This window comes from Lissotriton vulgaris, chromosome 5 (assembly GCF_964263255.1).
Source record: "Lissotriton vulgaris chromosome 5, aLisVul1.2, whole genome shotgun sequence".
Classification (NCBI taxonomy): Eukaryota; Metazoa; Chordata; class Amphibia; order Caudata; family Salamandridae; genus Lissotriton; species Lissotriton vulgaris.
Window position 1 is genome coordinate 1376011825 of NC_141693.1, and position 14608 is coordinate 1376026432.

The 14608-nt window shown below is 47.8% G+C and overlaps 1 protein-coding gene across 1 annotated transcript in view; it reads right to left on the reverse strand.

Moving 5' to 3' along the window:
• Positions 1–14608, reverse strand: part of LRIG2 (leucine rich repeats and immunoglobulin like domains 2) — a 384256-nt gene that overhangs the window by 152977 nt on the left and 216671 nt on the right. Inside the window, exon 13 of the mRNA XM_086923328.1 lies at positions 13585–13905. Within this exon, the coding sequence (XP_086779454.1) occupies positions 13585–13905 (321 nt within the window). The remainder of the gene's footprint in view (positions 1–13584; positions 13906–14608) is intronic.

The following is a 14608-nucleotide window of genomic DNA, read 5'->3' on the forward strand; positions in this document are numbered from 1 at the left end:
CATAGGCTGCCATTATGTGGCTCAGAACAGGATACTGTGCCTTTAAGAGAACTTTCCAGAACTTCACAGTATCCCAGAATGCCTTGCAGGTCTCCCTTACTTTCAGTTCTTTTTGAAGGCGTAACACGCCCAACCTGTAGCATTCCTTCCATGAACATTTCTCCACCGGGGAGGAGGGAGGGCGCTTATGACTATAACAGAGATACCCCTACTACAGAACTGGAGTTACAGAAAAGAAACTACTCCTTCTGTAGTAGGGGATCTCTGTGTATAGTCATAATCTAGTGAATAGAATGGCAAGCCCATCCCCACAACAAAGCGGCGGTGGAGAAAAGAAACCAACACCACTATTGTGCGAACAGATTCCGCAGCGAAGCCTGTCCAACCTGAGCATCTGCTCTGGCATCAGCGTCCAGACAGTAATGCTTAGCAAAGGTATGAACCGACTTCCAAGTGGCGGCCTTGCAAATCTCTGCAATCGGCACATTACGGAGCAAGGCTGTCGTGGCAGCTTTGCCCCTGGTGGAATGAGCCTCAGGCTTAACTCCTAAGGTCTTATTAGCTTTCTGGTAACATAGTTGTATGCAGGACACAATCCACCTAGAAATGGACTGCTTAGAGGTCGCAAGACCCGTCCTGACTGATCCGTAATTGATAAACAATTGGTCTGACCTACGTACATCCTTGGTCTTATCCAGATAAAATTTCAAGACCCTCCGAGCATCCAGGGAATGTAAGGAACGTTCCGCTGGAGACGAGGGATTCTGAAAAAACGTAGGCAAAGTTATAGTTTGATTGACATGAAAGTCAGAAACAACCTTGGGAAGAAATTTAGGGTGAGTCCGCATAACAACCTTAGCAGCATGAAATACAGTATAAGGTTCATTACAACACAGCGCCTGAATTTCACTCACCCTGCGGGCCGATGTAATGGCCACGAGGAACGCCGCCTTCCAGGATAGGTGCTGCAACGAAGCCTTATCAATGGGTTCAAAAGATTCTTTCATCAAACTGGACAGCACCACATTCAATTCCCATGAAGGTGAAGGAAGCCTGACAGGAGGGAACACTTTCTTCAAGCCTTCCAAAAAGTCTTTGATCACAGGGATCTGAAAGAAGGAAGTCTGTGAAGGGCTCTTCCTGTAGGCAGTCAATGCAGCGAGATGAACCCTAACAGAGTGAACATTAAGGCCAGATCGCGCCAAGTGTAGAAGGTAGAGAAGTATGACATCTTCCTTGCACGTCGTAGGATCCAAGTTCTTGGACACACACCATACACAAAACCTCTTCCACTTGCAAGCGTAGGACGTTCGAGTGGAGGGCCTCTTAGATTCCTTCAGTATGTCCATACAATCTTCAGGTAGATTCAAATGTCCATATTGCACTACCTCAGGAGCCATGCCGCCAAACTCAAGGACGAGAGGTTGGGGTGCACCATCTGCCCCCCGAACTTCGTGAGAAGGTCCGGCCTGCACGGCAACCGAATGTGCGGAAGGAGAGACCGGTGCAGAAGGTCCGTGAACCACCATTGTCTGGGCCATTCCGGGGCAATCAGGATCATCCGTGCCCTGGACCGGGACAGCTTGATGAGCACCGCTGGAATCAGGGGAATGGGCGGAAAAGCGTAAACAAAGCTGTTCGACCAGTTGATCCAGAGTGCATTCCCCAGCGTCCCTTGCTGGTAGTACCTGGAGGCGAAGTCTCGGCATTTGCTGTTTTCGGCGGTGGCGAACAGATCTATGTCTGGAGTCCCCCACCTTGCGAAGACTTCTCCTAGTACGTCGTCGTTTAAGACCCACTCGTGGTTTTCCTGAATCAGTCTGCTCAGTGCGTCCGCCTGAGCATTCTGCACACCTGGTAGATGGGTAGCCGTTATCGTCAATCCTCTTGCCAGAAGCCAGTGCCAGATCGTCTGCGCCTCCCGAGACAGGGTGCGCGATCTCGAGCCCCCCTGCTTGTTGAGGTAATACATCGTGGTCGTATTGTCCGTCTGTACAAGCAGAGAATTGGTCCGGAAGGACGGATGAAAGGCCTTCAGTGCCAAGTGAACAGCTCTGAGTTCCAGGAAATTGATTGATGTGATACGTGGACTCCGTCTGAGACCACGTGCCTTGGACCTGTAAGTCCCCCGAATGCGCTCCCCAGCCTTGGAGAGAAGCATCCGTCACGATCGTCTGAGTAGGAATGTCCTTGTGGAAGGGAACCCCTCTGAGGAGATTCTCCGCTGAACACCACCACTTCAGAGACTGAAGAGCATGCAGAGACCGTTGTATCTTGTCGTCCCAGGATCCTCTCCTCTGGTCCCATTGGTCCTCCAGCACTCCTGCAGAGGTCTCATGTGAAGTCGTGCATGAGGAGTGAGGAAGATACAAGAGGCCATCGACCCCAGTAGAGAAGACACCGTCCTCACTGTCGTAGATGGAACGGTCATAAGAGCCTGAGCCTTCCGAAGAATCGATCTCCGTCGCTCCTCCGAAGAGACACGCTTGCTGACAGCGTATTGATGGAGGCTCCCAAGTACTGGATGCACTGGACCGGGATCGGGACAGACTTGGACATGTTGATGTGCAACCCCAGCTTGTTCAAGAGAACGCACGTCTTCTGGAAGTCTGCCTGAGCTTCTGAGAAGGAGGAGGCCTTGATCAACCAGTCGTCCAGGTACGGGTAGACAAACACCTTGCCTTTCCGTAGGTGTGCCGCTACCACTGCCATGCACTTCGAGAATGTCCTGGGTGCAGACTTCAGTCCGAAGGGCAGCACCTTGTATTGGTAATGATTCGTGCCGACTTGAAATCGCAGAAACTTCCTGTGCTTGTGCGCGATGGGCACGTGGAAGTACGCATCTTGTAGGTCTATGGCACAAAGCCAGTCCACCTGTTGCAACTGAGGATAAATCTGATGCAACGACAGCATGCGAAACTTCTCTGCGAATCCACTTGTTTGCCTGCTGCAAGTCCAGAATGGGCCTGAACTCGTTCTTGTCCTTTTTGCGAACCAGAAAGAACCGGGAGTACAAACCTCTTCCTCTTTGAGACAGAGGTACGTCTTCTATCGCCCTTTTCCTCAACAGGATATTGGCCTCCGCCTGGAGCTCGCGCAGCTGATACTGCGAGCTGACCGGGGGGGATCGCTGGAGGAGGGCTGATGAACCGAAGACTGTATCCATTGCAAACAATATTCAGCACCCACTTGTCCTGAGTAATTTTTCTCCACTCTGCCAGGAAAAATTGAACGCTTCCCCCCACCGGAGTGGGTAACGGATGACGGGGAAGTAACCGCTCAGGGTCGAGACCCGGCCGGGCCCTTGTTCGCGGTAGAGGGCTGCTGTCCACCTCTACCCCTCTGACGTTTTTGGAAAGGCCTTCGGAACTGCTGCTGATGTTGCTGCTGCTGTTGTCCCGAAGACTGTCCTCTTCCTTTCCCTTGCGAACCGAACCGCCGTTGGAACTGGCTTTATGGCTTCTTGTCCTTGGGCTTCTCCAAGCCCACTGCCGTCAGGGTTTCTGCCTCGGCCTTCATCCGGGCCATCTCGTCATCTGCGTGTTTTCCGAAGAGCGTGTCCCCGGAAAACGGCAGGTTGGCCACTCGCTGTTGTGCTTCGGGCTTGAGAGACGTAAGCCTGAGCCATGCATGGCGGCGCTGGTTGATACCGTGGCAGTAGCCATGTGCCGCCAACAAGGCAATATCCGCCGCGGCACTGATGGCCTGGTTCGACACCAGCATCCCCTCCTTGACGATTTCCATAAAATCCTCCTTGTCGCGCGGCACAAGGTCCTCGAACTGTTCCATGGAATCCCAAAGCGACCGGTCATATCGTCCCAGTCGCTGGAAGCCTTCATCGTGGTGGAAGAAGTCCCGCACGCTTTCCTTCCCGCCGAATCAATCCAGCGGCTCTCCTTGTCCGGAGGCACGGTGGAGGACGGGGAGGTAGCGTGTTGTTTCCTGGCCGCCGTAACTATCACCGAGTCGGCGACTGGGTCCATCCTCAGGAAGGCCGGATCAGAGTCCGGTGCCCGGTATTTCTTCAAAAGCCTAGAAGGGGCTGCCCTAACCACCGCAGGCGTAAGAAATAGTGCTTGTGCCGGGTCAACCAGTCCCGGAACCAAGGGCAACAGAGGGCGAGACAGGTGCTTCTTGTGCAAAGTCTCGAATATCACGGACGTCGTACGTGTAGGAGCCGTCACCGTGATACCCAACTTTGCGGCCCCCCTCAGGAGAACATCCTGGAATGTACCAATGTCATCAATAGGAGACACCCTAGTGTCCGGGGAATCGGACAGAGTAGGGGAATAGGAGCGAGTCCTGGAAGATGTATCCGTCCTGGATCTATGCCTCCTATGGCGCCGTCTGGAACGAGTGGAGGACCTGCGCCTCGATCGTTCTCTCCGTCTGGAGCGAGACTTCGACCTCCTGGGCTTAGGCCGGTCCACCGGCCTGTCCAGGGTGGCCGACTTGGGCTTACGCGGTTCTTTAGACTTAGGAGTCTTCTTGGGAGGGGTCGGAAGGTGAGGCAACGAGGCCGACCGTGGTGGAACCGGTGGAGGCTTCTCTGGTAGAGGAGGCAACGAGGAGGTGTAGGCATCCTCGGACGTGGGCCTCTAGGCAACGGAGGAGGAGGTGGAACGGACTTCTTTGGAGTATAAACCTCCGAGTGCACCGATCCCGGTGATCCACCAACCTTCCTGGGCTGAGGGGAGCCCCCCACAGCCTCAGGCCGCTTAGTATGGGCATCCGGCACCGTTGACCGGTGTTCAGGAGTCGATCGCCAGTCCCTCGGCGTCGAGCGGCCCTTCGGTGTCGACCGTCGCTTCCTTTTCGGCGTCGAGCGGCTCGCATGTCTCGACGTCGATCCTGACCATCTCGATGACTATCTCCTGTGTCTTGACGGCGACCGCTTGCGCCTCGACGGCGACCGCCTCGACGTTGTCTTGTGGAGTCTCGACGTCGACCTTGACGACGACCTCCTTCGCCTCCGTCTCGCCGGCGAGTGCTTCTGCGTCGACGGCGGGCTCGACGACGAGGATCCCCTCGACGCCGATGAAGCCTTGTGTCTTGAAGGCGATCGACTGTATTGCCTCGGCGGCGTGCGTCGACGCCGCTCCTGTCGACGCCGGTCCTGTCGACGCCCGTCCTGTCGACGCCGATCGCTCGACGTCGACGCCGAAGACAGCGACGACGACACCGTCTCCGCGTCCGACGGCGGCCTATGTAGGTCCCTCGACGTCGACGGGCGACGATTTCTCGACCCAGAGCCCTGGGGAGAAGGGGAGCTGGCCTTGGACTTCCCCCTCGACGTCTTGGAGGGTGCCACCGACCCAGACGAAGAATGGGGACGTGTGCTGGGCTTCCTGCCCCTGGGGAGCCCCACAGGGGCCTCAGCATGGGCAGAAGAAGCCCCTCCAGACCCACCTTGCGCCTTCTGTCTCCTCTCTTCAAGTCCCTGAAGCCTGATCTTCTTCCTGTCCTTCAGGGTCCTGCCAGAGAAACCCTGGCAGATCTCACACTCCTCAGGGATGTGGGAAGAGGGAAGGCAGAGGATACGGACCTCATGGGGATCTGTCTTGGCCTTCTTCCTGGAGCACTTCGGGCATTTATCAAATAATGCAGGCATTATTTCGACCCAGGAGTGCCAAAAGTCAAGAAGAAGCTGTAATGTACAGATAAAGTACACAAAAAACGATTTTAGTGCAAAAACACCAACAAAAACCCTTGAATAGGGAGAGCTCAATGCTCCAGGGTCCTGCTTGCAGGAGCCGGAAAAAAGAACTGAAAGTAAGGGAGACCTGCAAGGCATTCTGGGATACTGTGAAGTTCTGGAAAGTTCTCTTAAAGGCACAGTATCCTGTTCTGAGCCACATAATGGCAGCCTATGGGGCTTGTCTGTCCATGCCTTCCTCTCTATCTTCCAGAGGGGTTTTGTACTGAAGACAGGGAAAATCTGGACAGACTTTGCTGTTTTGTGGATTTTTGGTGGAATTTCTAGCTGAAGTACTGGACAGTGTAGCCTTTTTATAGGCTGCATTATATGTCTTTAAATTCTCTCTTAAGTGTCTGTGCAGTTCTGCATTTTTTCGACACTTTAGAGATTATTTTTGATTGCTCCGGGGTCCACGCACATGGGCGGGACTATTCACTAGATTATGACTATACACAGAGATCCCCTGCTACAGAACTGAGGCTAGAAGAGGGTCAATGGACCACAGTACCTGCAGAAGGGATTGGGACGACTGATGCTGGGGAAGGATTTCAAAGCAGCACTGAGACTGGGTGGTTCCGTGGAGCAGTGGGGGGCGATGAGGCGGCAGCGAGTGCAGTTAAAGGGGCACTGAGGCTGTATGGAGGTCGGACCCGGATACTGCTGGTTCATACCAAAATGAGAGGAACCCCAAAGCTGCAGCAAACTCGGAGCACTACTGAAGTTGTTGGAGAAAGGGCACACAACAGAACACGAGGGGGCGAGAGGCTGAAAGACAAGCAGCTACTAACCAGAATTGGTGGGCACAGTTTTTTTACTCTGTCCCAGCTGTAGCTAACAACCTTTGGGGGCAATTCCTGGAATCTACTGGCTGTTCCTGACGTTCCCTAGCCTGTTCCCAAGCTTGTCTGACCGCCGCAGCTGTCCTCCCGCCGCCGCAGCCCGCGGCCGCCGAGCGGAGGACCACAACTCCCAGGCTACCTTGCGGCTAAGCCGCTACCGTCATCAGTGCGCCTGGAGGCGCTTTAAATAGCGCTCATCCCCGGTGGAGCAGGGTGGAGCTAACAACCTTTGGGGGCAATTCCTGGAATCTACTGGCTGTTCCTGACGTTCCCCAGCTTGTCTGACCACCGCAGCTGTCCTCCGGCTGCCGCAGCCCGCGGCCACCGAGTGGAGGACCACAACTCCCAGGCTACCTTGCGGCTAGGCAGCCACCTGCGCGCCTGGAGGCGCTTTAAATAGCGCTCATCCCCGGTGGAGCGGGGTGGAGTTAACAACCTTTGGGGGCAATTCCTGGAATCTACTGCCTGTTCCTGACGTTCCCCAGCTTGTCTGACCACCGCAGCAGTCCCCCGGCCGCCGCAGCCCGCGGCCGCCGAGCGGAGATCCACAGCTCCCAGGCTCCCTTGCGGCTAAGCCGCCACCGTTATAAGTGCGCCTGGAGGCGCTTTAAATAGCGCTCATCCCCCACGTTGCGGGCCGAGCCGGGCAAAGGGCGGGCCGTCCGTGGCCGTCCGGGGACGAATGAGGCCGGGCCGGGCCACATCTCTTGGCTGGCTAATTCAGGTACTTTTCGATCTCCCACAAAGTAACCTTGCTGGACTACAACTGTTAGGTTTTTGTTGTCATAGATGTTTTTTGTTAGAAACTAACAGTATAGCGGACATACATTGAATCTGGTTACTTATAGTATTGCTGATGGCTAGTCAACCTAAGGACTTCCTGGCTCCTGGCTCCCAGGGCACGAAGAAACGTCTGAGTGCCACTTTGGACGTTTTTTACCTTCGCGCTGAATCCCTCATTAGTCATGAGATCGCACTGGTTGAGAAAAGGTTGTCCTTGGACCTATCCACACTGATGAAACATCTGATACATACTTCTCCTGTCCCCTTGAACACTTCCCAACCAGCATGTAAATCTTTGCCGGTAACAGTACCTACTCCTGTGATGACAGAGGCAACGCCTATTCAGATCGTTCATATTCTTGGTCTGACTCTGATGTATCGTTGACACCACCAATGATGACTAGGCAGAGAGGGGCACGTAAGGGGGTTCAGTAAAAAAACTAAACAAAACCTGTGCAGCAAAGGAAAAGAACATACAAAAGCAAAGGTGCGGTGGGGACAAATGTGAAACATGTAGACACCCAGATGGAGCAAACGGGCAACATAAGTCCCAAAAAGAGATCGTTCGGCACCCAAACAGAAGTAGTCTCTTTTTCTCCAAATGTTGGATCTGATAGTATGATGGACTCACAGGAACTGATAGTTGCCGATATTTTCAAATCCACTCTGCATTCCATGCAGGAACAAGTGAATGATCTTATGGTCTCTAGATCTAAGAATTTGGATGATAGAATAAAAGGTCTAAACTTGGGACTATTAGAAATGGAAGCCATGATAAAAAAGGGGAATGACCTTTTTATGGAATGTTCTAATGCTTTTGGGCGGATGATTTGGTGTGTTGAAAGATCTAGTGAAGGTTCCTCTAGGCCAAATGCCATAACACCCTCAGCGGTAGCTGTTCCCATCGAAATGGCAGCTCCAAGTGTAACCTGTCACCCACTAGCTGAGACTGTTACGGGTTGTAATAAAATGGGACTAAGTAGTGGCAAGCGGGACACAGCATCAGGGAGTCTGTCCGACCCCAGTAATAGCAATTCACTAACACCCAACCCAAAGTTGAACGTAACTAACATTACCCCCAGCAGCGTGCCCATATGTTTTAATATTAACAGGAGTGCCTGCGCTTAGGAGCGGCCAAATTGAAACTTGGTACACACTCAGAAATAAGGTTGTAGATTGGTTACAAAAGTTTAAAGGTTTCAGCCCCTCAAAAACAAACGAGATTATTATGGTTTGTAGAGTGGGTTGGGTTGGTGAGCAGAGGAAAGACATTGAGGGGGATTGCATTGTGGTCAATTTCAAACGCCCAAACACTGTACGTCACCTCTTGAGAGTATGTGAACAAACCCAGAAGGCTCATACTAATATTCACGCTCTCCCTCTGGGTTATTTTTATCGCCCTTCAACTCAAGGGATGGGCTCAATGGCGGACTTTTCATTGCCCCGAATAGGATCCCTAGAGATGGTTGTCTGACTAATCAAACCTATGCCCCTGGTTTTTGATATAAAGGATAATGTTGAAATAAGTAGGGGGAATATTGTTAGTGACTATAAACCTAAAGCAACCATACAAGAGCTGATTATGGAGGTATCAGGAGTGGGTATAGAGTCAAGTCTAGGACCTTCTATTACCACTGGGGCTCTAGGAGAATTAACAGCCCTATCGCCTGCTTTGAAGATAAATACACAAGAGCTGACCTTAGTTGGGTCCAGATTAGAGAGACCAGATACTAATGCCAGAAGCGTTCGGATCCCAAGCTTGGGGGGTGTAGATGAACGTATATTAGTAATATCCATCCCTATCTTACACAGAGGGAGTGCGTTGCACGACCCTAGCAGTCCAAATAATGAGATTATCAACAGTGCATGGTCTGAGGGCCTGTAATGACCGTCTCCCATCTGATTCTCCCAAGGCTGCGACCTTTGTCAAAAACAATTCCCAAAGCCGTATTGACTATATTTTAGTATCCTTTGATGTTTGGCCTTACCTGACAGATCTCGAAATCATGCCCAGGTTTGAAAGGGACCACCGGCCGCTACATCTATCAATAGACTATCGACTAGTTCCTAGCACTGGCTTAGTGAAGGAGTATTATCCCCTGGACAACAGCAATAATGATGCACCATTAATGAGCAACAATAGGCGCTCACTTAAATGGGCTAGCCTATTGGGTAACGGAGAAGCTTTATCAAGTATTTACTTGCTCTTTGCGGATACATTTGCTAGCCATCTGAGCCAACCGGTAGGGGGTAACTACTTTGACCTGCATACTGTTTTTTTTCATCATTAGTACCCTATGTGTCAAAAGTGTCTAAAAAAAAAGCGGCTAACCATAATCAGCTCAGTAGGTACTAAACCCTGGTATAATAAAGATAGTCGCTTGAGTAAGGCCCTTCTTCTAGAGGCAATTAAAAACAAAGCACCGATTGCGATCAAGGCGTTAAGGAAGGAAAATAGGAGGATTCAGGCAACCGCTAGAACAAGTTGGGACGAGGATTGTTGGGAGAACATGCTATTGGCTGCAAAGTCCAAGGATAATGTGGGAGTTTGGAAATTAGTTGCAAATGGGAAACTTGGAGGCAAAACATCTGATGACATGTTCATCGACGAACAGACATGGGTTAACTATTTTACCCACTTATATGAAGCCCCAGAAAATATGGAGGTAGCTACAGAGGACTGCCCATGGCTTGCAGCTTGTACTAGTACCATAGTTTTTAGCCTAGAAGTAACAGAGCAAGCCATCAGCTCAGTTAAAAATGGCAAAGCACCAGGGCTTGATAAAATACCCGGTGATCTGTACAAACATGAGACTAGAGTCTGGGCACCATACATTAACCAGCTTTTTAACATTTTAGTTACTGGTGTAAACTTACCTGATAGATGGAGGGGTGCGGAGATTATCTTAATTTTTAAAAAGGGAGTTAGAAATGATCCGTTCAACTTTCGTCCTATTAGTTTAATAGATATTTTACAAAAGATATTTTCTAGGCACCTTTTAACTCGCATGAATTTCTGGATTGATGAGAATGACATCCTCACAAAGTTCCAGGCAGGTTTCAGAAGCAACATAAGTACAATTGACCAAGTTTTCAGATTCTGTTGTCTTTGTTGGAAGTATGTTTTTTAACAGAAGGGGCATATTTATGTAGCTTTTGTTGACCTTAGGGCAGCTTTTGATTTAGTATTACGTGATCGCCTCTGGGATTGTTTGTATGTGTTGGGGTTACCGACTTGTTTACTTCAGCAGATTAACCCCTTGCGTGCGGCGGGAATTCCCCGCCCATGCTGACTCGTCCTTGCGCGGGCGGAGTCATGACGGAACGGTTCCGTCATCAGCACAGCTCACCCGTAGCTGATGACGGAACCGTTCTGTCATCAGCATGCAAGGGGTTAAAAGATTGCATTGTAACAATTATGCTAGAGTGCGCTGGGGTCTAAATGGGGAATTAACCAAATCTGTCCAAATAAAGCGGAGAGTCCACCAAGGGTGTGTGTGCTGGCTCCCACGCTTTCTTCATTATTTGTTAACGACATTCCAGCTTACTTAGAAGAGTGCAACAACGATTCACCCAAGCTGAGTGGAGCGAGGGTACCCGCACTTTTATTTGTGGACGACAATCGTGATCTCGCAAACGCCCATTGGTCTGCAAACCCTTTTAAATTCCTTCCAACTTTATTGCAACAAGAAAGGCCTAGAAATAAATACAAAAAAAGACCAAATGTATGGCCCTTAATCCCCATAAATCTTTTAAGGGGAATTTTTTCTTAAACAGTCAAAAACTGGAACTTGTGTCTAATTTTTCCTATTTGGGTGTTTCTTTAGATTCTAAAAATTCATGGAAAAGCCAAATCGAAAAAAGTAAAACTATTTTTTACTCAGAATACCCTACCTATCCTAAAGAGACATGGGGCGAGTCTTAATAAATCAATATCACCAGCACTTTAATTGTTCAAATTTAAGGCCCAGTCTGCTGCTCTTTATGGTGCAGAAATCTGGGGTACGAATCCTGGGAATCTTTTTGCGAAAAATGAAAATAATTTTTACAGAAGTATTTTAAGAATACCCAAACGCACCCCACTTTTACTCTTAGACCTATGCATGAATCACACAGACCATCTCGCAATACTACGTCCACTTTCTTATTGGGTGAGACTCTGGGGTACACCTGAGCTCGCAGATTATAGAGATGGTCTTTCGTAAGTGAAGAGCCTGGACGTTTATAATTTTAATTCTTGGTTGAAACATGTTCAAACTTGGCTTTGCAGAATAGGGCTGTCTCATTTTTGGGAAGACCCATTGTGTCTGACACAAAGCTGCAAGAAATACGTAAAGGTAACATTTTGGGCCTACATAACACGCAATCTCCCGAATGACGACACAAGTGGATCCATTACAAGTAGTTTTCTTGCATTTAAGGACTCCCCACACTTCTGAGGAATTTTTAGATGAGGTCCGATCACCTCTGGCAAAAAGTCTATACCTGAAATTCAGGTATGGAATACTTAAAACAAATGTAGTGCTAACAAGATGGGTATTGTCAACAGGGCCACCAAAAAGCGCAAAATGTGTGTGTTGCCAGTTCAATTCTAGAGAGGATGACAATCATATTCTGTTTTTCTGTACTGCATATGATCTGGAAAGGAAACGATGGATCAAGCCTCTGTGTAATGCTTTAGGTATACGATCGTATGTTGAAGCATATAGGATTATCAAAACGGATACTAGACAACTTGTTGTGTTTTGTGTCAGCAGATTCTTATTGTCGGCAAGCTTTTCCCGCAAGAGATTGGGTTTAGACTTATAAATGACTAGGCCGTGTGTATTTATCATGTATTTGCTAGGTTTGTTCAGACTATTATTGGTTGTACATTGATGAGTTGCTCCAGCAGAATAATATTTCACGGAACTGCACAAAATAGCTCTTTTTAAATTAATATTTTAATGTGCCTTCCTAAATAACTTATGAATTTTATTGTATCTTCCGCAAACCCCATTGGTTACCTTGTAAATATTTTGTTTTCACCATTGTAATATGTGCTTTGCTGTTTTGTATGTATCTTTTATGGCCACCATGCGCCGAAATAAAGATCAAATAAATAAATAACTCTGTGCCATGTAGGGAAGCAGGCATGGACATAGAAAAGGACATCTTCTTACAAAATTAAAGGGATTATTTCAAGAAGGCAGCAGGCTCTGGTCAGTGCAAAGCGTGTGACGCCAATGCTCGCTCCTAAAGCAATACTCCATGGGAGTGAACTTTTGGAAAAAGGTAGGACATACACCCACTATAAGCAGGCTCCAATTTTTACACAACACACACACACAAGCCAATCCAAAAGTGTGGGAGGAATCAGACCCCACAAGTACATACAACAGATCTCCACAGCGCAAGCCCTGTAAGCGCGACCTAAAAAGACAATGGTGGAAGCTTCACCATAATCAGTTACCACTGTTAAAATCCCTATGCATACACACACACACAAGGTAATCCTGTATAAAAAAAGCCTCTCTATCACAATGTCTGTTCCTTACAGGATTATGTTCTCTTTCAATGTCAGATATAGTAATCTTTCTCTACAATCTTCTAGATAGGTTCTGATAGCTTCAGTCTGTAGTTAACATTGAAGGACAGAACCTCTCATTGCGAGTTTAAATCCAGCTTCCCCAGTAATGCACCTTTTGAGAAAGGCACAGAGGCAATCTTTTGTAAAGAGGATTGAAACTCACTCAAATGAATTATACATACAGCAAGTCAGCCGAGACCTATTTTATAAAAAAGCAAGCAAATACGGACACCACGCTTCTAGTTAGAGAAATCGTTGAGCATAATATAGATGGGCATCATTCCTTATACATGAACACAGAAGATTAACTAATATAGTTGAAAAGTGTGTAATGGTTTAACGACAGGTTCTTTATCTTATTATGGCTTTAAAGAGAAATGACATATTGAAATAGAGGTAAACTTACCTTCTGGAAAAAAAACATTTTCAAATGCCCAAAGAGTTTTTTTTTTTACTAATGCATTTCTTCATATTAGCTAACAAGATCCCTTACAACGAACAATATTCAACTAAGTCTAAACGATAAATTATCTGGTTGCATTTTACAAACTTATTGAGCTGCTACCGTAGTATTTATTATGCATTCCTGATGATTATCTACATTTCGCAGTCCTGATGTGAGGCAAGTGATCAAAGGTTTTCAAGTACACACATCTGTATAGAAATATTATATTTAGGACATCAAAAAGGCATACCATTCACAGTGAGTTTGGCTTTGCTGGAGTAATTGGAACCGAAGTGATTTGTAACCACGCACTGGTATTTTCCCTCGTCTGTAAAGTTTACATTAAAGATGTGTAAAACAGTTGTGTACTCTAAGACTTCTGCACCATGCTGCTGGTATCGAGCAAAGTTTTCCACTTCTGCATCATGCAGAAGTTCGCTGTCCTTTCGCCAAGTGATGGACATAGGGGAATCACTGCTGCTTGCAGCACTGCAGGCCAAGGTCACATTCATTCCTTTTAATGCCACTGTGGTCTCCGGGTGCAGCCTGATTTGAGGCTTGGGAAAATCATCTGTAAAACATAACATTAGTAAACGTTTGAGTATTTTCTCATTCTACATTAAAATAATATATTAGAGTCTTATACATGATTAATCGATGTTTCATGTAAACAGCACAAAAAACTAAATTAATTTAACTTAGGAAACCGCTACACAGGAGCCAGTTAACCCCGTTTGAGCTTTTATTTTCTAGGGCGGAATAGGTAGACTATTTTAACATTAATTTGTCCTACAAATCTTCCATCAAGTAATAAACATTGTACGAACTCTTTCACAGATTACTTCAATGTAAAGGTACAATTTATCATGCATTTAATTTATACTGCATCGAAAGGCGTTATAGAAGTCCCACAAAAAACACATGATCTGTATTTCTACCATAATCCACTAGATGGCCATATCTTACAGTACATGTTTCCGTAAAATGAGGGGCCAGATTTAGTAAAACTGGATTCTTGAAAAGGAATCGCACATTGAGCTCCCAATTTTTGCGACTCTACTTTTGCTAACTGACCTACGGACTAATAGGTTTGTAAGAAACATAGGGCAAGCACGGAGTCACAAAACTACCTTCGTACTTAACATCCATTAGGCTGCAACTTGAGACCCCCCTTCTATAGGATACAATCAAATGGAAGGTGGGATACAGAGGGCAGCTGTGATAAAAAAAAAAACCAGAGGGTTTTTTGTATTTTTTTTTATTAAGTAGCTCGT